The following is a 23,156-nucleotide window of genomic DNA, read 5'->3' as shown; positions in this document are numbered from 1 at the left end:
AATTTTCTTAGGAATGGAATCGGAATAGATATGTATAAGAAGATGTTTCTTTTATATACGTATAGTGTACTTCTTAACTTAGAACGTCAAATCAGTGAGCGCCATCTGTCACATTAAAGAGTGGGCCCTACTAGATTTTTGGGAATATTTCAAAGTTTCAACTGCATATGGTATCGCCCTCTCCATCATCGCTCACAATGCGAGCGAAAACTAACTGAGAAGATCACCAAACCGAAAAACCAAAAAAATGGACTCTTCTTCGTCAGCTTCATCTCTGCAACTCGCCATGGCCGCGTTTATTGGAGCCTCTCTAATGGCCATTTCAGCCTTCTACATCCACAAACGAAGCGTCGATCAGATTCTCGAACGCCTCATCGAACTCCGCAAGTCTCCTGCTCCCAAGTCCAGAAATCAATTACAAGTAGTATACAACGAAGAAGAAGAAACCCTAGAAGAAGATGATGACGATGATGATGAAGACGAAGATGTTGGTTCTGATCCAGAGATTAATCGAAGATTATGGAAACAGAGATACTCTAGGTCTTTAGAGGATCACGGATCTTATCGTTATAGAATCTCATCTTCACTACCAAATGTAGTGTTGGATAGCAATTGGATGGATGATGAGATGAAGCTTGAAGACGATCAGATTCAATTCTTTCGGCCTTCTACTTCTTTCAGCAATCTCAACTCCATTCCTTCTGGACTTCAGCGCCTTCAGACCACCCAAAGAGATGGTATTTTCTTCTTGCTTCCTTCTGTTAGTTAATTATCTGTTCTTTAGGTTTGAATTACAAGAAACAAAAAGCAGAGAACTTTGTAACTTCTCGTACCAGGAGTGATTTGGGAATTACTCATTGTGCACATTTCTGAAATTTACTGGAGGAAGAGAAGGAATTTAGGGAAATTATATTTAAATGTATTTCTTCTGAAATTCATGGATCTTTATATACACCCTTCAATTAGGAAGTGAAGTAGTAAGGGAGTAGCAAAGAAGCAGTTTTTCTTTTTAGTGGTTTGACCATTTGACTACTAACATTTAAACTGTTCAGCTTCGGATGATTATTTTCATTTCCAAAATTTACTTGAGGAAGAAAAAGATTTTATGGAATTTTTTTATTTTTTAGATGCATTTCTTCTAAAAATCCACGGATTTTAGAATTTTCCCTTTTATTAGGAGATTAGGAAGTGAAGGAGTACTGGAGTAGCAAAGAAGCAGTTTTTTTATTATTTATAAAGTGGGTTGACTACTAACATTGAAATTGTTCAGCTTCAGATGATTATTTTAAGGTTGATGTTTAGTTCCAAAGTATGACAATAAAACACCTTGATGTTGTAAACAATAAAACACCATGTTCTATGTGGCACATGTGTTATACTTTTTTACCACACAAATTAGTGTGCATGTATTGTTGCTTTTTTATATTTTAGCGAAAAAAAGGCATTTGTGGGTTCGATGCGAAAATTGTTATGGATAGAATCGAACAATGTGGATATCATTTGAAAATAAGTAGTTAAGATAGAATCGAACTTTTGATTGATCTAGGCACTTGGGATCCTATGGATGAAGACAGTTTCTATTGACCCCATTGAATTTCATTCGAAGGAGGAATCTTATAAAGATCTTGTATTTAACAACAAACTTTTGTTTTCTATTTGACTTCTTGCAGGAAGCAATCAATCTCTTATGCACTCTGGTTCTAGAACAAGGTTGATATCCATTGGTAGGCCATCCACCCCAAAATCCCTTGCATTTGAAAGTGTAGAGGACTCTGATGAGGAAGCAACTTTACTTCCAAATGAAGAGGACAACACTTTCATCTATGACTACGGAGATTCTTCTCTAATTGACTGTTTAAGCATGCAAATGAAGGTGTGCCTGGTATCTTTGTTCACCTTAGGAGATTTACCTTCAAATGGTTTACTCAGTTTCTGTGTATACTTCTTTATAGACCCACTCTAGTTGTTAATAGAAAGTGGCGATTAGCTATGCAACTTAGAAACAGATGTGCTATCATTGTGAAGTTTTAAACCTGGCAGCCTCCAAAGACCCACTGCATATCTTGACAGTTTTATTATAATTTGTGTAATACATTGTTGTATAAACATTTTCATATTTCATATAATTATTAAAGATATAAGAATTCTGCACGTGTAAGTACAACTGCATTGAACTATATCTATTAATTAGCACATATAGAACACCAAAACAAGAAGATAAATCATGTCCTTTTTCTATATATAGAAGATGCATAATTTTGTTTTCTTTGAGGATTTTGTATTTAGGTGGAATGTTGTTTGCCCTCCTTAGTCTGTAGGCCTTTTTTTTTGGTGGTCATCTCGATTACCTCTTTGTACATTCTATCCTTTTGTTCTAAAATTTTATTTATTAAAAAGACACATGTTTGTCCACCTCAGCAGTTCATGATATGTTGCAAGGTGGCTTATAGCCTTTTGATGAATGGCAGTCCCATGTTGAAGGGGTACATAGAACAGCCAACTTAATCCATTGATTGGCCGAAAGAGGCTTAGTATTATTTATTCCCTGAAATTCTGTGTATGTATATTTTTTTCTCTTTAACTTTTAATAACTATTTTTGCTGGGCCTAGACCCATAGCTCAGTTGGTTTGACACAATGCAAAGCAACTTTGAGGTCGTGGGTTCAAGTCCAGCTTACCATTAAAAAAAACTATTCTGCTACTTGTTAAATGATTTTAATGCTTTTAATGAGTACCATTAGTTGTTGGCGGTGTAACAGGATGCGGGTTCTAATATTCAAGATCCAACATTTGTTTCGTGTGAAGCATCAAATGTTAATTCTGCTCAAGATAAAATGAATGGAGCAACAGTAATCAGGTCACACAATGATGCAAATTTGCTTGAAAATCAAAAGGTTGACATGGTTATGACACACACTGTGAGGAAGGACCCTGCAAACATTTTTATATCTCTTAAAACTACTTCACATGGTATTGTCAACTTCCTACACCTAAGTTGTTCCATAGAAAGATGTTTTCCCTTCCATTTTCTATCAAAGCTGTCAGAAGCATGTATGATAATAGCTTCTTGGCTCAAGCACTTTAGTTTGTTGGTTCCATTATATGTTTGGTATGGATGGGTTGATGTATTTTCATGTCCCTTTGCGCGATCAGCTGACTGCTTACAAGATAACAAACCTACATCTTCATTCTTTGGGTATCCTCCTCGCTTTTTAAGGACCTTCAACTTGAATATTTCTTCTAATTGGGGTTGTAATTGGCCTTTGTTAAACATGTTTGTAAGCACCCCAAATTCCATGAACCATCATAACAAGCATGTATGTCATTACCTTAATTTTCCTTCCCTACATGATTATTTATTTATTTAAGTCTACTCCTATATATATATATATATATATATATATATATTTATTTATTCAAATTGATGCGGTTAGTTTGTTACTTAACATACCTTGGGGTGGATCCTAATCACTACAATTTGTGGCATCTAAAAACATGATCTAATGCCGCAGGGTTATAAAGGAAAAAATTCTAAAAACTTAGAAATTAAAAAAAAAAAAAAAAAAAAGTTAATTTGCACCCTTGAATTTTAGTTTTAAATTTGGGAGTTCGGTAGCCATCCACTTTCAACGCCTTCGATCAAGCTCAAAAAGGATTAAATTTTTTTTTTTCTTTTAAATCTAGAAGGCTGTGGTTTTGGATTGCAAATTTGATAATCCATATAGGCCCAACAACTCTTAGTAAGATTTGAAATCTTACTAAGTTAGTCATGCTAGCCTAATTCAGAAAGTAAGGTTTGTTCAGTAAGAAACTTGATAAAGTAAGGGAGTTTTTGTAATAAAATTGCAAAAGATAGGCCTGCCCGGTGAATCTCTCTTTAAAATTTTTTAAATTATTAAAAAATCCTTCTAAATTTTGAGTTTGGTTTCACATATGCCTCATTACCTAGAGAAGCAAGTCACTGGAAATGAGTTTGGATTTATTGGTTATGTTTATGATTGATTCTGCCACATTATTGTTTTTCCTCAGTTTCATATGCAGCTTATGAACTATCTTTTCTTGCTTTGCACGACTCTAAGTCAAATATGCATCCAACTTTTTATTCTGAAATGACAAAAAGGTTTATTTAATTTATGTCCCTATATCTTTTCCTTATTTTTTGAGATTTGATTTTCTTAGTTCTCAATTATTTACCAACTCTTTTTGAATTCTAATCTATTTAGCAGTAGACATTTGAAGCATACTGGAGCATCAGTTGATTAATCATTTGTTTTGTTCCCCCAATTTGGATTCTATATGCTTACATCTGTGATGTTCCTCATGCAACCTCATCTTTATTTCAAATTTCTGAAATTAGAAGCAGCAAATGGAGAAGAGGAAGAAGTATGTATGATGCTCCGTGAATGTTTAGCTTTGCGGAAGAAGTATGTGTATAGAGAAAATGTCACTCCTTGGATGAAGGAAAAAAGTACTAAATCTACTGTTCAAACACTGAACACTGATCCATTTCATTTTGACCCTGTTAAACCTACTGGAGTGAGTTACCCTTCATTCCCTGATAACTTTCTTCTGCTCTGAAGCATGAATTCTTGCTATATGTACTACCATTATGAACGTTCTAGCATTCTAGTCAATTTGTTCAGTTTCTGGTCAGGTATTTATCTAACATTGTTGTTTTCATTTTGAAAACAGCATTATTTTAATATGGAGGATGGGATTGTTCGCGTCTATGTAAACAAAGATGGTAAGAATTCCTTCGAAACTTTCTTTATTTTTTTGGAATCGTATACTTTTGTGGTAATGGTGCTAAACTGTCAAAGATGCCTTCAAAGTCTTTTCATTTAATTTTTCAACAACAACAATTGCTTAAAATTCCAGTAATTTTCTTTCAGCTACTGAAGATCTTTACCCCGTTGCAAGTTCAACAGCATTCTTCACCGATATGCATCACATATTACGAATTATATCTGTTGGAAATGTCCGCTCTGCATGCCATCATCGTCTGCGTCTTCTTGAGGAGGTAAAATATTTAGACATTGATTTGAATTATTACTATTTTTTTTTTTATGAAAGTCACATTTTATAACTAAATTTGAGTACGTTGCAGAAGTTCCGTCTTCATTTGTCAGGACATGGGGATAAGGAATTTTTAGCCCAGAAGGGTGCACCTCATCGTGATTTCTACAATGTTAGGAAGGTTGATACACATGTACATCATTCCACATGCATGAATCAGAAGCATCTTTTGCGCTTCATAAAGTCAAAACTAAGAAAAGAACCTGATGAGGTACAATATGTATTTCGAATAGTCAGCAAGCTGTTGCTTAAGTTTTAACTTATTTGGGTTAATTAACACAAGTTCTCCCTGCCATCACCTTATCTTCTAAAGTATTGCAGCCTCCACGGCTTTGAATATGAAACTTCACTTACTATTGGATTCATCATGCAGGTTGTCATATTCCGAGATGGAAAATATCTTACTCTTAAGGAAGTTTTTGAGAGTTTGGACTTGACAGGGTATACCTTTCGATAGACCATTGATCAATTTTCCAAAAAAAAAAAAATCTCTTTTTAACACCTCCCAATGGCATTTGCAGATATGACCTCAATGTTGATTTGTTGGATGTGCATGCTGATAAGAATACATTTCGTCACTTCAATAAATTCAATGTCAAATATAATCCTTGTGGACAGAGCAGACTCAGAGAAATCTTCCTAAAGCAAGACAATCTTATCCAAGGTTTGGGGCACTTAAGATTAGCCACATGGTTTGACACCCAATTTTATCTCTCTTCCTTCTCTCACCAGACCTACCTTTCAAACCTCATACAAGAGTGATATTGTTGAAGACATACCAAGTTGAATATGAGATGCCCAGTTGACATGGTGTTTGTTGATTATTTATTCTTTATAAGTTGATGAATGACAACCAAAAATAATACTTGATATTTGTTTTGTTAGGCATTTGGTTGATTCTTGAAACTTCAACAATCAAATTTAGTGATTCATATTATAAATCAAGTAGACAGAAGAATCAAATGAATGATATCACATCATTGATGAGTGACTGGGTATTTTGAATATCTAGCACATTTTGAGTACATTTTTTGCATTTCGCGTTCTATGTTTGGTTATATATATATATATATATATTTTCATTTGGTGTCTTATTCTCATTGAAAAAGAAATCTCAACTATCCATTTGAGACTTTGAGTTCTATCACACTCAGAGTCCACTTGGTTTTCCCTCTGAATTATTAGGATTGGTCCCATCAATCACGGAGTATTGATTATTTGGACTTAGATCAATTGCATTCATGGATGAAGGGATTAGTGAATGGCAATGCTGGCCCATTAATTTTTTTTACTGCTTTGTTTGTATGATCTATGATGGTGATATCTGGCACTTATTTTGGAATACATAACCTTCTATTTTTTCACTTATGAAAAGTTATTCTATAGACGTGCTTGTCTCTTGTCTAGTGTGGACCATCATCTCCTGGAACTCTTCAAAAGATCTTATGACTTTTAATGTGGACTCCCTTCTCTCTGTCAATCTTTCTATTATTAAAGTTACTTTTTTTTGCTAGGCTAAGAGTTACTGTATGTGCTGGTTTTTATCAACTTGCATTCCACATGAAGTTGATATCTGCTTATACCTTTCAAATAAACATTTCAGGGCGTTTTCTAGCTGAGTTGACAAAGCAAGTTCTGTCTGACCTGGAAGCAAGCAAATACCAGGTTTGATCATTGCATTGTGTTCTTGATTTCTTCTTATGCTTCTGTTTCTTCCTTGTGCGGTATTGTTTTATACAGATTTGTGTATGATCTTTCTGTGGTCAGATTTAGTCTATGTTAGTTCATGTATCTGATGCTACTTTACAGTTTTACCGATCTTAACAGCCATCTGCTTGTTTTGGGGTTTCGTAAGTGAATAAGTGATGGTTGACCAAAAATATTTGGCTATGAGAAACTTAGACCTGGAAATTTTGTCAATTCCAGAGATGCGTAAAAGGTCTCAGATAGGGTGTCTCCAGAAAACCCAAGATGCTAACGTTTGGAGAACACTTTCTTTTCCTTCTCCAAAAAGGGGAATTCTCAAAACATGTCCAACCTTTCCTTTCCCTCTTTGTTGACTCTGTTCTAATGGAGTTTGGGAATGTACATCTTATGGTTAACGTTGTATGGGTAGGGAACAAAAAAACCTATAATTGAACCTCACTTGTGTATTAATCATTACTAACAAGACTTGGTAATTTACAACACAGCAAACTAATAATTAAAGATAACCCTAATTCTTGTTAGGAATGCTTGTTGTAAATTACAACACAGCAAACCGATATTGAACCCTAATGGACACTAGAGGATAGACACAATGTATGTTTTTGTATCACAATTCACTAAGATATCTTCTTCCTAGTCATTGCCTTATCCCAGCTTTTTGGTTTAAGCAACACGAATCCATTTACAGATCCAATTCTATCCAAGGCCATCTTTTCACAATATACACTTTTCACATAGGCCTTTTGGTTGAAAGCTGAAGTTTAACTTCAGCTTTCTTATCATGGATATCACGAGTTGTACCCATTGATTAGCACTCAAGGTCTCTATTTCCTATTGCCGAGCACCTTGCATTGTTGGACCAATGCCCCCAGGAGCTTTGCATTGCAACACTATGCTTGGCGGTCAATGGGCCCCAGTAAAGGACAGTCCACTATATAGAGACACAAAGCTACAATTATATTTTTCCTAGTGAACAGTTAATTGATTCCCATTTCCCATTCACCTTGACCTTGCACAATAATTCTAATAACACCCATTTTTGGATGCCATGCACACAAGAGAGGGGTGTTATTGAACCAGTTACCTTTTAGAGCTCATCTTTTTCAGAAAATCAATGTATTGGGTAGGGGTGCACGTGGTTTGGGTTGCAGGCAAATTTGAAACTGAACCGAACTTGATCGGGTCTACAAATCTGAAACCAGAACCTTACTGACAAACCCCTTAGAACCGAACCAACCCAAACCGACCGTAGTTTGGTTTCGGTTTTCGGTTCTCTAAACATATAACCCCACCGCATACAAGTTTGCAACCCTCATTTCTACAAACCCAGTCACCACAGCAGCATCGCATGAACCCCACCACACATTCAATTCAACCCCATTTCTACAAACCCAGCCACCACACCACCACCACATTAACCCCCATTTCTAAGGGTTGTTTTGATCAACTGGATTACCACCTTAGCAATATAGCACCACAGTCCTCTAAGTAGCTTTGAAAAATTCAATCCAACATGAGTTTTTTTTTTTTAGATTTGAGGAGTGAGAGTGGCTCGATTTTTTTGAAGCGGAGATGAGAAAGGGACGCCATTGTTGGTTTTTTGTTGAGGTTTTCTTGTGAGATTGGTGAGATTTGATCTTTGTTTCTTTCTTGAAAGATATTGAAGGAGAGATGGGTGTTTGATTGAGGTTAGGGTTTTAACATAAATCTATCAAGTTGAGAGAGAGAGAGTACCTCTTCATTTTTTCTGGTGAGGCAGTAGCGGCGGCGAGGGATGATGAGTGACGAAGGTTGAGGTTTGATGGCTAAGGTTTCACCAAAGTATAGATGGGAAAGAAAGAGTTGCTGATTCTCTTTCATTCTCTTTTTTATTTTTTATGTTTTAAATAAATGTAACTGTGCTGATATTAAATAATATATAAGGATGTGGTTCGGTTCTAGGATTACCCTGAACCGAGAACTGAACTGAATCAATCGGTTTTTTTAAAAGCAACCCAGAACCGAATCGATGACCTTAAAACCAAACCAAACCAATCAAAATTGACTTGGTTCGGTTCGGTTCTCGGTTTTAACCGATCCAATGTGCACCCCTAGTATTGGGGTGGGGGGGTGAGCTGAGACCTTCTCTACCATATGAAGAAGAGGAACAAGATGTCTTGGTCACCTTGGAAAATTGCACCATCAGGAGGTAGCTTGCCCTGGTAACTAGAAGGAACTTATTGCATAAACCATGGGCAATTACATATTTCTTCTGCACGAATGTCCTTGCCAATCTCCCTCATTCAGCATGTCACATAAGTTTCTTCTCATGAGTTTCATATTTTAGGCCAATTGAATAACATATCTTCCATCAGTGCCCCCAGTCAACAAAGCCAAGTGCAGCATTCAATTTTAATCCCAAGCAAACTTGTGCCAGAGCGTATTCTTTATTCCACAACTATCAGTCTATAACTGTTTGTAGGAGGAATACTGGTGTTGCGGCCCCTTGCACAACAAATCTAGCCACAATGCATTTCCCTCATCCATTACAAAGTAATACACATGCAATGGGCTTAGTCGGACTAAGTCTGGATACCCATGTATCCAAAAAGAAAAAAAAACAAAGTAGTACACATTTAATATCTAGAAGGGGTTGTCTTATTCATATGCATACAAACAGTAGGAGGATTATTTATCTAACTCTAGCCATTCTCTAATGTCCAGATGGCTGAGTACAGGGTGTCCATCTATGGAAGGAAGCAAAGTGAATGGGATGAGTTGGCGAGCTGGTTCATTAACAATGTTATTTGCAGTGTAAATGCAATTTGGTTAGTTCAGGTTGGTAGTGGCCCCATTATTTTTCCATTATTTATTGTTAGCTTCCCTTTCCCATGACTTGTATTTTAATTTAGTTTATTTCCCTGTCTACTGAGATTTTTCAGTTTAACTGGTTCATTAATAACCTCTTGATTGGATAAGCTCCATACATATTATGCTTATCCTGGTACATAGCTACATTTATTCATAACTTATTATTATCAATGACTTACGAGGAGAAAGCGTGCATGTATCAACATGATCTATGTTCTCTGTAACCATTCGGCTAATTTCAGACTCACCTGATATTATAATAATTAATTGTTCCCCATCAGTTTACATGCATAACATTTAGAATTTCTCTTTCCATTTGACCACTATTATTCAGAAGAAATGAAATTTCACTTGACATTTGTAAGCTAGATGTGGGGTGTAGGATTTTGACAGTAGATTACTGTTCTACTAGATGATTGTTTGCAAAGCATTATCATGAGCTTGTGGGGTTCTACTATTTAATTTGTGTGTTCATGCAATGATTTTATATTTCAATGATGATTCTTGAGCTTGCTAGTCTTCCTTGGCTTTGTTTAAAACACATTTCCACTTTTTTTTTTTCGACTTTTCTTTTATTCTGTCTAACTGAAGGAATGTTTTTTCCTCGTCCCTTCTTTATTTTTCACATGCTTGAGTTACTTTGGTAGTTACTGGATCCATAAAAAGCTTTCTCACGGTACAAAACATGAAAGAGTTGCGGATTGAGTGAAATTCTTTATGAATTTGGAGTTCAACACTTGGCATGTAAAGCCTTCCTTAATGATCATAGGATCTTCATGATGGGATCCTTTAGACTTAAGTGATGCTTGTGGTCAAATTTTTTTTTTTTTTTGATTCAGTGTAAAATTATATTGCAAAGGGGAGAAGAAAGAAAATACAAATGGAAAAGACTGAGGTAGCCCCCAGGCAAAAGCAGGAAGAAAATACAAAGCCAAAGAAAACAACATAACAACCAAAGAAAACACTAAGAAACACTTAAAGAATCCCATCTAAACATAAAATCATCGAAAGAGAGCACCGCAAAATCTGTGCTCAACTTTGACCAAAGGTAAAGTAGCCCCAAAATTTTCAGAAGCACCTTGTGAGATATACTATCCTTGCCCTGGAACACCCTGATATTTCTTTTTCTCGAAAGGTCCCAAGCAATAGCTGAAGGAAGTATAACCCAAAAGTAACATTTTCTATGAGAGAAGATATTCAAAGTTCATCATTCTAATAACAAGATGAAAGATAATGGAAAGACCCAATCCATGTAAATCCGGGAAAGAAGTTTTGACCAAATACCCCAGGAAAAAGAACAATGGATTAGGGTGTAATCAACAAATGCCCCGGCCCTCAAACGAAGAGGGCGGCAATGTGGAGTGATCCAACCACACTTGATCAAGTTATCCAAGGTGAGAATCTTCCATTAGGAAGCTAACTAAACAAAGAAGGAAGCCTTGGAAAGAACACAGGCCAACCAAATGATAGATGCCAAAATAAAAATATCAAGCAAAAGAAGAAGGAAATTATAGAAGGAGTGAACTGAAAATCTCTTCTCCTTGCCAAATTCCACTCCCTTATATCCTGATCATTTATCTTGAATTTGACAAAATTCAAAAGATTGACAAAAGATGTTACCTCTGTTATCTCCTAGTCATTGAAATTCCTTTTGAAGCCCAGATCCTAAGAAGTGATGTTTCCATTGCGAATCAGACATTGTTCAGCCGAGCAATTCTTTCTCAATGAACAAGCATACAAGGAAGGATATTGAGTTGTCAGAGATGAATTTTCACACCAACTATCCTCCCAAAACTTGATCCTATCCCCTAAACCCACACTATAAGTAATCCCTCTCCAATAAAGGATCTTATGACCACTTAATGTTGGAGTATATGATGACTTCGCTTTGCCTTCCTTTATTCTCAAACTTATTTTAGAATTTAAGATGGATCTTAAGTAGTACCTGATCCAAGGAAGAACTATCTAAAATGAAAATAAGAAAAAAATTGACAAATTTGAATAGGATGGCTGGTCAACTCATTCAAAATGGCCCCCATTTTGAGTAAAGTGCATAAAGTCAAGATGTTTCTTAGACAATAAGGCTAACTCTTGTATTGGAAGTCAACGATAAGTTCCATTTTTAGCATGCTTACAAATAAAATAGAGTTGATTCATCTTCACAATCGCAGGAACCAAAAATATCCCCTTCCTAGGGATTAACAAAATTACTAAATCAAGACAATCAAATTTGTTTTAATCCGATCCAATTAGTAAACTCGGTTAAAAAATGTAGGCGGATTGCCGACCCCCCTCTATTGTTCTCTCTAAGTGGTTCTACTACCTTGCCAACCCTTCTTTTTCCTTCTTAAAGAGGTTTGGCCACCTTGTCCAACCCTTCCCTCTTCGTGTTACATCTAGTTGGTTTAGCTACAATGGTCGACCCCTCACTATTTTCGTCCAAAGGAAGTTCGGCCTCCTCAAGGAGTCGACCACCCCTTGCTATTTTTTTTCCCAAAGGAGGTTCGGTCTCCTCAAGGAGTTGAACCCTTGTTATTACTTCCCAAGGAGGTTTGGCCTCCTCAAGGAGCCAACTCCTTGCTATTTCGCTCAAAAGAGGTTTGGCCTCTTGAAGGAGCCAACCCCTTGCTATTACATCTAAAGGAGGTTTGGCCTCCTCAAGGAACTGACCCTTTGCTATTTCATCGAAAGGAGGTTCAGTCCTTCTAAGGAGTTGACCCCTTGCTACATCATCCTAAGGAGGTTCGGTCCCTCTAAAGAACTTCCCTTATTAAAGTATCCAAACAAGGTTTGGCCCCCCCTAGGAGCCAACCCTTTTCTCAAACACTTAAAGTGATTCGACCAAGTTCTGTTAGCAGTAGGAGTTACTACTACTTCTTCTCCTTCTCTTGCTCAGTAGCTAATGCTATTACTTTTCCTCCTTTTCGTACTCTTGCTCAGTAGTTGATACTATTATTTGTGTAGTTTAGTTGTACATCGGACACTCATTGCCTTGTCTCTCTCCTTATAAGCTCTTGGGCCTCTCAACTCAAAACCAATTGGCAATGAGTGGAGAGGTCCAAGAGCTTATAAGGAGAGAGACAAGGCAATGAGTGTCCGATGTGGGACTCAACTCAACACGCCCTTGCACGTGTGGGCCGAACTGGACCAAAGCACGTGGAGATATGAACTGGGTAACGTGGAGAGAAAGGCCCGTTCTTATACCTTGGAAAATTTGGGGGTTCAACTCAAAACCAATTGGCAATGAGTGGAGAGGTGTAAGAGCTTATAAGGAGAGAGACAAGGCAATGAGTGTCTGACGTGGGACTAAACTCAACATGCCCTTGTATGTGTGGGCCGGATTGGGCCAAAACACGTGGAGATATGAACTGGGTGATGTGGAGAGAAGGGCTCTCTTTGATACCATGATAAATTTGGGGGTCCAACTCAAAACAAATTGGCAATGAGTGAAGAGGCCCAACAGTTCATAAGGAGAAAACAAGGCAATGAGTGTCTGATGTGGGACTAAACTCAACACTATTACTCCTATTTTTTGGAATTACTTTAAGGAGATTGATATACTAAGGGAATTGTGTAAAGCTATCTGATTAGTAACATATCGAAGTACTGTAATTACTCATCATAAAGCTATCCAAATAGCAACATATCAAAGTACTATAACTAGTCACCATAAAACTACCCAAGTACTAAAGGTCATTACAACATGCTCTACCACCAAGGTAAAACACACATAGTGCTCGAAAGAGTTGTAAACACATTACTTAACCTAGTCAAATTGAGGAACTGACAATCATTGAGTTTGAGTAGTTACATGTATAAGGCTACTCCTTATGTTGGTTACAAGAACCATGAGCAGTGGGTTTGTATTATCATCAAAGCATCATGGGCTTTTATGATTATAAATGCTAGAGAACATGGGTGAGCGGTTATAACTGAGTTTACTACCCCCATTAAAAAGCCCACTCTATAAATAGGGAGGCTTTTCCCACTCAAACCCAAGGCGCAAGTCACACACGACTCTAGTGCTCATATTTTCTTATTACTCTGCAATTTTCATCAATTACTAACTTGATCGTCGGAGGCTCTTTGACTGGCACCACACGTGTCTTTTTAGGTAAAGGCAAATGAAGAAATGATCCAAAAAGGAAGGTTCGTCGAAGAAGACGATCGAAAATTCAGAGGATCATCAGAGAAGAAGACCAGAGAGTATCATTAATTGTAGTACGGATCTCAAGGAGTGGGAGATCCAAAAAAAACCCCCCACAACAACCTTGCTTCCAAACCAATCATTTCTAGTAAGGATAGAATAACTCTCAACTCTTCAATAATCATTCAACATTCTGAGAATGTTAGTTGAATATAAACAACCCATTACAAATAATTCCGGTTTCAATATCTCTTATACAGAAGAAGGGAAGCAAGTGATGTTTAACTTAAGATGTCATCCCTCAAAAATTCAATCCGAATTCCCATGATTCCCAAGTTGAATCCAGAGGTATGATATAACTCATATCATGATAATCAATATATAGACGTAAATGACAAATAAATAACTATATGTCATACCTGATCATTGCTTAACATAACAGATATGTATCCTTAAACATCAGCACCCTTGACATATATACATAAAACAGCAACGACATTATACTGTGTTCATAGTTACATAAGAAAACGACAATGAAAGTTTTAAACCTAACTCTAGTTAAAGACTCATTAGTAGTACCCATGCTTCTCTCCTAGAAGTTTGGATTGGTCATCTATGAAGACTTGGTACTGAGCCTCCTCGGAAGGATCACCTAAACTAGATGTGCCTGAAATTTGTGATGTCGTAAGGGTGAGTAACAGGGGAGTTACCTAGTAGGGGAATTTTACAATTCTAAATACTAGCACTCTACATGCAGTTTAAACATTCTTGGAATTCGTAAATCGTGCATATTATATATTTAACACATAATTGAAAATAATTGAATACGGATATCATAAAACCTACTAGGAAATTGAAATATAATTAAAGAATTGAAAAACAACTGTTCATAATATAACATCAAATAATAGAGTGCTATAATAGAGAGTTGAGGGTCACGACTGATATGAACTTCTCAGTCAAAATACGATTATTCCTATACTTCACCAATGTGGAACCCCATTGTTAGTTCCTGATTCTATGGCTAGCTTTTGTCATAATTTGGGTAATTGTTTTTCGGCTCAGGTTGGCTGTTAACCAAGGGTTTAAGAAACATGCCAAATCAAGTAGGTTATTCATTCTTGACTACTTTACACTATTAATAATCATTAGCCAGCCATCTTCATCTATGACAATCTGGCGTGCATGTGATCCTTGATAATCTCTATCAATTATACAACTATCTATGTATTGTTCTCTATTAAAGACAGAAAGGAAATTCTCAGATTTTTGTTGTGATGTTGTGTTCTTATACATCCCATAATACATAAGAATTCAAACAACACTACTGTTTTCTTAGAATAACACATCGTTCTGGAAATGTCACAACACATTATTCTTTATAGGTTTTCACATTCTCTTTAATAAATCACTAAAATACTACATATAGGTATTTGTTTTCTTGTCAAAATACATTGAAAGTAAAACATACACGTGTTTTAATATCCAATCCACTCTTAAATGTACTGCCTCATTTCTTTTTTTTTTTCTTCTTTCATGTCTTACACAACAATTAACCGAAGCATCTCTTGTTGTGTAAATATTGTGCAAAAATAACAACTTTCATAGTTATTGTATTTTATTTTTTAGCATGTATAAAATATGTATATAACAACTACAAGCTTGAGATAAACTCTTTTTAAACAAAACAACAACTATGAGTATGCATTAAGCTCATAAAAACATCAGTATAAGTATATATAAAACATGTGCATACTGTTGAAAATAATTACAAAACAATTTTGTTTTAAAATTACCAAATCAAAAATGTTTTAGAACTATAAAATAAATTCTATTTTACAACTACAAAATCAAAAATATTTTTCTTAAATATTACTAAGACTATCATAAAGAAATTATAAGGACTTATTTTCTTATTCTTCTCTTTTCTCTTCCTTTTCCTTCTTTCTTTCAATGTGAAGAAGATGAAAGAAGAGCTGAAGAAAAGTTCTTGAAAAGACTTGAGGATAAACATTTGCTATCCCTTCTTTGATGGTTTAGTCATACAACAAAGTTAAACCAAAAGACCATCTTATCTCAAAGCAAAAATAAATATCTACATTCAATTAATCTGATTCCTAGACTTGATTTACTTGACTTGACCCAGTCAATATTGGTTGACTTGGTCAAATTTTTTTTTTTTGTGGACATTACATAAGATGTAATGTTTTGGTGTGTAATTGTTGAATAACAACCCTAGATAAGATGAAAGGAGAAAAATATTACCATTTCAAATGACTTATTATCTTTGGTGTTATCAGGGTGTAGCTTTGTATGTGGTCTTGAATTGTAGCATCTACATTACATAATATCTTTACAATTGTCTTTTCCCTGCTACTGTTCTCATTATTTGCTTCAGAATTTTTCTAAGAACTTTTGTATTTATGTTCATTACTGTATTTCAGCTACCAAGATTATACAACGTGTACCGGAAAATGGGAACTGTTACATCCTTTCAGGACATTTTAGATAATGTGTTCATTCCACTTTTTGAAGTCACAATTGATCCCAATTCTCATCCTCAGCTGCATGTATTCCTTATGCAGGTTCGTTCGTATACTAATATATATAGGTTTATGAGAATCTCAGATTATGTCTAAATGATTATATGATTACCACCTAATTGTGTAGCTCTTTGTGCTCCTAATTTTATTTTGGCAGTACATTGTTTATCTTGGTCTCTTCGTAATGGTTGAAGAAGAAGATTCCTTGTATTATTGAGTTGTGTACCTTTTTTCTCTTTTCGTTATTAGTGATTCATTAAAAGAAGCTGGGCAACAAAGCAAAGCTGTCTTAAGAGGTTGAGGTGGTCTACCAAGGAAGCTAGCAGCAAAACTTAGGCAGCCTTAGTTTCTTTTCTTTCTTTTGTGTTTTTTTGTTGCTTTTGGGTTTGTTTTTGTTTGTTCTTTCTTTTCTTTGCCTTGTATGGGGGCTATCTCAGCCTCCTTTTCTCATTTTTTCTTTATTAATAATTTTTTTACTCTTATCAAAAAAAAAAAAAAAAACTTAGGCAGCCTTCTTGCCAACCAGCCCCACCCCGAAAACTACAAACAGGATTATTCAATACCAGAATTTGCGCTTAATTCTCCTCATATGATAACTAATTCCACCTGAAAAGAAATAGTCAAGAAACCCTTTCTAAATTCTGGATGGATCTTTGACCAAAAGAACAAGATGATTTAGTGGTCAATATAATGTCTTGCATGCCCTCCTCAACCCCTTCAAATGTTCTCAGAGGAAAATAGTTTTCAGATGCAAAGGCAACACTGATCTCTGTCCCTACTGTTGTTATGGGTTATGGCTTTTTAAGCTTCTTACATCCATCATTGTAAGGTTGATATACCACTTGCATGTTATAGATGCCTTGAAGCAATACAACCTGGTCCTCAGAATTTATTTGATTTAGGAGTCAAGTGAAGGCTGTGATCTCACACTGTCCATATGAAATGTGGATGATATGTAAGGCTATGTTGATTGCAGGTGGAAAATGATTTTCTATGGAAAATTTATATGTTACACTGTTTCATATTTCTCAGTGGAAAATCATGTTGTATAGTGCTGGTATATTTTATTGAGATTACTAACAAAGGAAGATTACACTCATTTTGTTTCTTTTCTCACTCATGCGATAGTGAATTAATGACTAGAAAGAGAACAAAGGTTAAAAGTCAGTTCTGTCTTGTAGCTCTGACAAAACTGAAACAAATACGAGCAGCTGGAAATTTTACATGATTATTTCAACTCGTCCAACTTACGTAATAAATTTTATGCCGTGGACAGAATTCGCATACATTTTCTCATCATTCCTCTTGTCATGCTTGTTCTTTTCTGTAATGTTCTAGAGCCCAAACCCTGGAACCTATAGAACCAAGTATCTTCATCTATTACCTCGGTATCATTACTACCTGCAAGAGCTTGCAATTACATTAATCCATGTGGGTCATATAAAAAAAAGGTAGAATGTATACAGAGCATGATTTATGTGACTAAGAATGTTTATCAGCATATTTTTTGGGTACATTTAAGGTGGACCTTGCCCCTTAATGCTGTATTATACCAATAGAAAACAGTTTCGTCAGTTCATCCTTCTTCATGGAGGTGGATAGAAATTCTGCTTGCAAGCTTCACTGGGTTGATGCGTTTTTTATCACATAATGGTGGTGGTTTCATGTTGATTCTGAGATTCCTGAATTTTTTTTACAAGGATTTATATTGAATGTTTATGGCATGGTTGCTTCCTGTTTATCCTATTTTTTCAGAAGTGCTAAATCATAATCATCAAAGCCTTATCCCACAATTTTGAGATCAGTTCAAACAGGTGCTTAATGCAGTTCTTAATTTCTCATTGCAGGTCGTTGGTTTTGACATTGTAGACGATGAAAGCAAACATGAAAGGAGACCAACTAAGCACATGCCCAAACCAACTGAATGGACCAATGAATTTAATCCTGCATACTCATATTATGCATATTATTGCTATGCAAATTTGTTTGTCCTCAACAAGGTTAGTACTATCTATTACCTTGACTTCAGAATTGTTTGCCTCACTTGCTCCACCTTTCACGTTGATTTCCTGATATTTGTTAAATCGTACCACTCAACATGAATTGTAAGATGAAGTTCGAATTTAATGATGAAATGATGTCATTGGTGAAAATTTCAAGCTCCAGTTTTCTACAGTACTGATGATCACTGAGTCAAGGTGTAACAAATCCAACTTATGCATAACCATATGCAGTTAATGCATTGAAAATGGTCAAAAATATTCTATCTTCAACTTCAATACCTTTCTCATGATATATTTTAGAAAAACCAAGCCCTATTAGAATTGGCTCAAGTTAAAATTACACAACAGGTAGTTGAAACCAAAAGCCGTATTGGCAATGCTATTAAGAAGAGGTTTACCTAGAAAATGCTGTAGACTGACTATGCATCGTGGATCAAAATGTTCGGCAATCAGAAGAAAGAAAGAAACATGTACACAGAATGATCATTGTTTAGACGTGGATTTCGAATTGGATGAGTAGCAATACTACCAAAGAAAAAAACAGAAATGAGTAAATATGGGACTGCCACACTAGTGATGGTGCAGTGGTGCAAGTTGATATCTTCAAAAGAAGGGGGGATGGCTAAAAAACAGGTGGTTAATGAGGGAACCGAGCAATTGAAAAGGTGAGCTAGTATGATAAGTTTCTTAGTTGAACACCTCTTCAACACTTTTTTAGCTCCTTTTCTGACAAAGATGATTTGGAAGTCACCTATCCTATCAAAGGTGGTTTTTTTGTTTGTTTGCATTGCAATCCTGGATGAGATTCTCACCATTGTCTATCTTGTGAGCTGAGTCTCCATGCCCAACATGTGCTCGTCTTGTAGTTCCACCGATGAGTCCACAACCAGTTGCTGTTGTTCCTTTTTCTTCTTCTTGTGTTTCGATATTTGCTGGACGCTTTTGTTAGCAATCAAGGATCCTTTTGAAGGTTGGCATGGTAAAGCATTCTCCTTAAAAGGAAAGGTGCTCTGGAATGTTCTGCGTTTTGTGTTTGTTGGTCTGTGGAGTAGCCTCCCAAAGTTATTGTCATGAAGACCAAAGCGCCTATTCTGCACTTCAGGGGGTGCAGGTCCAGAAACTTCTTTTTTCGGGTGGCGGTCATTTGTTGAGATCTAATATTGGCCTTCCTTTGATACCGGGGTTTCTCTTGCAGGGGCTGATTTACAGTGGGAGCAATGGGTTGGCACTTGCCCCCACAAGATTTCTCAGTCTTTTAGGGATTTATGAGTTATTGTGACAGATAACAGTGGTGGATAAAAAAATCCACCGCTATTGCCCCCACATGGCCAAAATCCTGGCTCCGTCCCTGAAGTATGCTTTGTATCCATTGTACCATTTTATTTGCTTTAATTGATCTACCTACTAAGAAAAAAATGCAAGTGAAACTGGAAGTCAGTTCTTGAGTCCATGCAACACAATGAACCATGAAGAATAACCAATAGGTGGTGAGTGATTACCAACAAATCTAGTTGTTAAAGTCATTTCCACAAACACCAGAACTGGTGCAGCTATATTTTATATAAAATATATCCTGTACCATGCAGTTGTCTATGCCGTACTCATCTTTTTGTTCCATCAACAATTTATCATAATTCTTTTTTATTTCCGAACTAAAAGTTGCATGTTCTCTGCTATTTTGCATTGGAAATGAATATATAGTACTTTTCATTCTCTTTTTTTGCTTGCAGCTTCGTGAATCCAAAGGAATACCTACAATCAAATTCCGGCCTCACTGTGGAGAGGTTTTATTTCATTTCTCCTTAAGGTTCACTTGTAATTTATCCATGGTTTTATATAACATTTCATAGCCTGGTAAAAATGGCCATTATAATGGTAACACCCAAAACCCATTCCATTTTTCAGAAAAAAACTGTGTCCATTATTGTCATGCATACTGTTCATAACAGCTGTTACTTTATGCAAATAAACCTTTACGACATTATGTATTGGCGTTATTTCAGTGTCTCTACTTTTGCCAAAAAAATAATACTAATAATTATGGTTTTCTAACTTATATTAACTGCTTTACTCATCATTATTTAGAAACACAGCCTCTGTTATTTACTGCCATTTAAGTTTAGATTTAAAATTTTAAATTTTAAATATGAATTCAATTTTCAGTTAGAACCACGATTTTTAAAATATAACGAGGACCTCTGTGTATAATGTTTGCTCTATTACCATTGTTTTTAATAGCCCATGCCTGTTACATGTGTTCATTCACAAGAAGTCTTGATTCATGTATAGAATATCATTCTCCAACACTTTTGTACAGGCAGGAGACATTGATCACTTAGCTGCTGCATTCCTTTTATGCCATAGCATCGCACACGGAAATAATCTTAAGAAGTCTCCAGTTTTGCAATATTTGTATTACCTCACTCAGGTTGTCTACTTTACACGAATTACTTGTTATATAATGCTAAAGAAAACATGAGCAACGTTAAGTTAGATTGTAAGAATGGTCTACCAAAAACATATAGTCATGGGACAAATGCAGGGGACTGGAATCCACCTTTCAATGGGTCCCAACTATGCTAAAACAATGGCATGATTGGTTGATTATATGTGTTTTGGAGTAAAAAAATATGGCAAACAGACCTCAAAAGTCTGTAGGTTGACCATCTTACAGTCTACCTAGAGGTTACCTTGGATTTTTTATTTATTTTTACATCATCATGCCTTACTTTCTTTGTTCCATGAAACAATAAGTATCTTTCATCATTGTTCAGATTGGATTGGCTATGTCGCCTTTGAGCTACAATTCCTTGTTCAAAGACTATCATTGGAACCCATTCCCTATGTTCTTTCAGCGTGGCCTTAATGTTTCACTCTCAACCGATGATCCTCTGCATATACATTTGACAAAAGAACCACTTGTGGAAGAATATAGTGTTGCAGCCCAGGTTCGATGGTTTATAGTTCTTATAATTGGTCAAGGCAAATGTTGAGTTCATTGTGTCTCTTAACAAACCAATGACTTTTCAGGTCTGGAAGCTCACGCCTTCTGATCTATGTGAAATAGCAAGGAATTCAGTTTATCAATCCGGTTTTACTCATGTATCGAAGGTATGAAACTTAAATATTAACAGAGGGCCTTGGCCATTATCAAATTTGTTTGATTTGGTTTCTTGTTACTATGCAGTTGCATTGGCTTGGGGAAAAGTTTTTCAAGCGGGGCCCCGAAGGAAATGATATTCACAAGACTAATGTACCGGATTTAAGGATTGCCTATCGACATGAGGTGACTTTTTTACAAATTGATCCAATTGATTTGGAGAAGCATGTTTAATAAAGGCATTTTGGTCGCTATTTAATTATTTATTGTTTTGCAGACGTGGAAGGAAGAGATGCTGTACGTCTACATGGGAAAATACGTGTTTCCTCAAGAAATTGACCCTTGAATAATATCGAGGAAAAAGTTGGTAACATATTTTCGTGATGCAATAGAGATTTTGCTCCAAAATTTGTGGACTCGTAAGATGCCTCTCAATAGGATTGTGTTGTCCTTGCATCATGTTCATGGGTCTGGATGTCTAATTGACAGCTTTTTGCTATAGTGAAGTTTAGAGAAATAATTGTCCTTGGGATGTAAATGAGATCGGAAGGACAATTTGTAGGTGTTATTATTGATCCTCTGTACCACATTAGTATAGTTAAGGAAAATAATTGTCCTTGGGATGTAAATGGGACTTTTAAGGACAAGGCTAAGTGCACTTCATGGAAATGAAGTAGTCTTTTTAGTTAGGGAAAATTACTTGATGCACTCTCCAGGGAAGGATTCTTTCTAAATCCACCTTACTTTTTGAGCTGTAAGTTGATGGTCCAATGACTTTTTTTTTTTTTTCTTAATTCCCCTCCCCTTAAGAAAAGTTTTAAATTACCAAAATATCCTTCTCTCTCTCCTATTTTAAAACACCTGAATTTTTCAATGGCAATTACTAGTTATTTACCGATTTGTGACTGAATGATGAATGGAGAATAATATATTTATAATTTTCAAGATTTAGATGTTGATGATTTGTACTAATGAGTTAATAGCAGAGAATGTTGGACTCATAATTTTGAAGATTTAGTCGTAAGTTTTGATTTGAATGTTTGTTTGTTTCACCATTGGTTACATTTAGGGAAGATACATGGCAAAACTTCGGAACAAAAACCTAAAATACCCTCTAGAACTTGATGCCATGACTTGAGTACCCTTGTCTTCAACCTACATCCAAAACTATTGATTTTTTTCTTCTTTAAAAACTAGTAATCTTCAATTCTATCTACTCCAACCTTCATATTTCAGGGCAATACATGATTCTTGGGAAAAAAAATAAAAAATGATGGAATTTTGATAGGAAAATCAAGGGTTTTACTACAGATGGTTAAAGGCAAACCGATTGATTGAAGATAAGGTTGAATGGTTTAAAAGAAATCTACCTATATGTAAGAGTTCAAGTTGATAGATTTTTAAGAAAAATAAAGGGTTTGTTCGGGGAAAAGGTTTAAGATGAGAGTATTTACGTCATTCAACATAGTTTACACAAGAAGACCGAGGTCAAGGGGCATGTCATCAATTAAAAAACAGTGGGTATCTCAAATATTTACCAAAATGTGGAAGGGTGTATCGAAAACATGTTCCATTTCACGTGAACCTACAAAAATGATCAATCAGAATGATTAGTTATTTCTAACCGTTGATCTCAATCCACTTTCAGCTGAGAAATTTTATTGTCACACCAATTTTTTTTTTACTTATTAGACACCAATCCTCTGAATCCAAGTTTGTTTACTTATGGA

The 23,156-nt window shown here is 35.8% G+C and overlaps 1 protein-coding gene across 3 annotated transcripts; it reads left to right on the top strand.

Annotated features, from left to right (window-relative positions):
• The first annotated feature begins 165 nt into the window (after window positions 1-165).
• Window positions 166-22,162, top strand: LOC147401190 (AMP deaminase-like). Of its 3 annotated transcripts, none has more exons than XM_086442367.1 (19): window positions 167-737; window positions 1,671-1,873; window positions 2,760-2,970; window positions 4,364-4,536; window positions 4,693-4,744; window positions 4,893-5,020; window positions 5,108-5,287; window positions 5,450-5,517; window positions 5,598-5,740; window positions 6,680-6,741; window positions 9,487-9,600; window positions 16,225-16,365; window positions 18,171-18,323; window positions 20,057-20,110; window positions 20,644-20,754; window positions 21,101-21,274; window positions 21,357-21,437; window positions 21,514-21,612; window positions 21,704-22,162. In XM_086442367.1, exons 1-19 carry the CDS (start codon window positions 248-250, stop codon window positions 21,770-21,772), a joined length of 2,706 nt encoding a protein of 901 aa, XP_086298493.1. In that variant the 5' UTR covers window positions 167-247; the 3' UTR covers window positions 21,773-22,162. The 3 variants fall into 3 exon arrangements, 2 of the variants coding, with proteins under 2 accessions (XP_086298493.1, XP_086298492.1); XM_086442366.1 differs by having other exon boundaries at window positions 168-737; window positions 4,358-4,536; XR_015178350.1 differs by lacking the exons at window positions 21,357-21,437; window positions 21,514-21,612; window positions 21,704-22,162 and having other exon boundaries at window positions 166-737; window positions 4,358-4,536; window positions 20,057-20,133; window positions 21,101-21,238.
• Window positions 22,163-23,156: the final 994 nt, after the last annotated feature.

Source organism: Akebia trifoliata, chromosome 5, assembly GCF_017979445.1.
Source record: "Akebia trifoliata isolate Shusen 1 chromosome 5, ASM1797944v1, whole genome shotgun sequence".
NCBI lineage: Eukaryota > Viridiplantae > Streptophyta > Magnoliopsida > Ranunculales > Lardizabalaceae > Akebia > Akebia trifoliata.
The sequence above is the reverse complement of the archived record's forward strand: the minus strand, read 5'-3'. Positions and strand labels throughout refer to the sequence as shown.

Bases quoted from the DNA above. Each gene is read 5' to 3' on its own strand.
- LOC147401190 (XM_086442366.1), top strand. From the start codon at position 248: ATGGACTCTTCTTCGTCAGCTTCATCTCTGCAACTCGCCATGGCCGCG. The intron at 5,288-5,449 runs GTACAATATGTA...TTCATCATGCAG, and splicing joins TAAGAAAAGAACCTGATGAG to GTTGTCATATTCCGAGATGG. The intron at 5,741-6,679 runs GTTTGGGGCACT...TAAACATTTCAG, and splicing joins GCAAGACAATCTTATCCAAG to GGCGTTTTCTAGCTGAGTTG.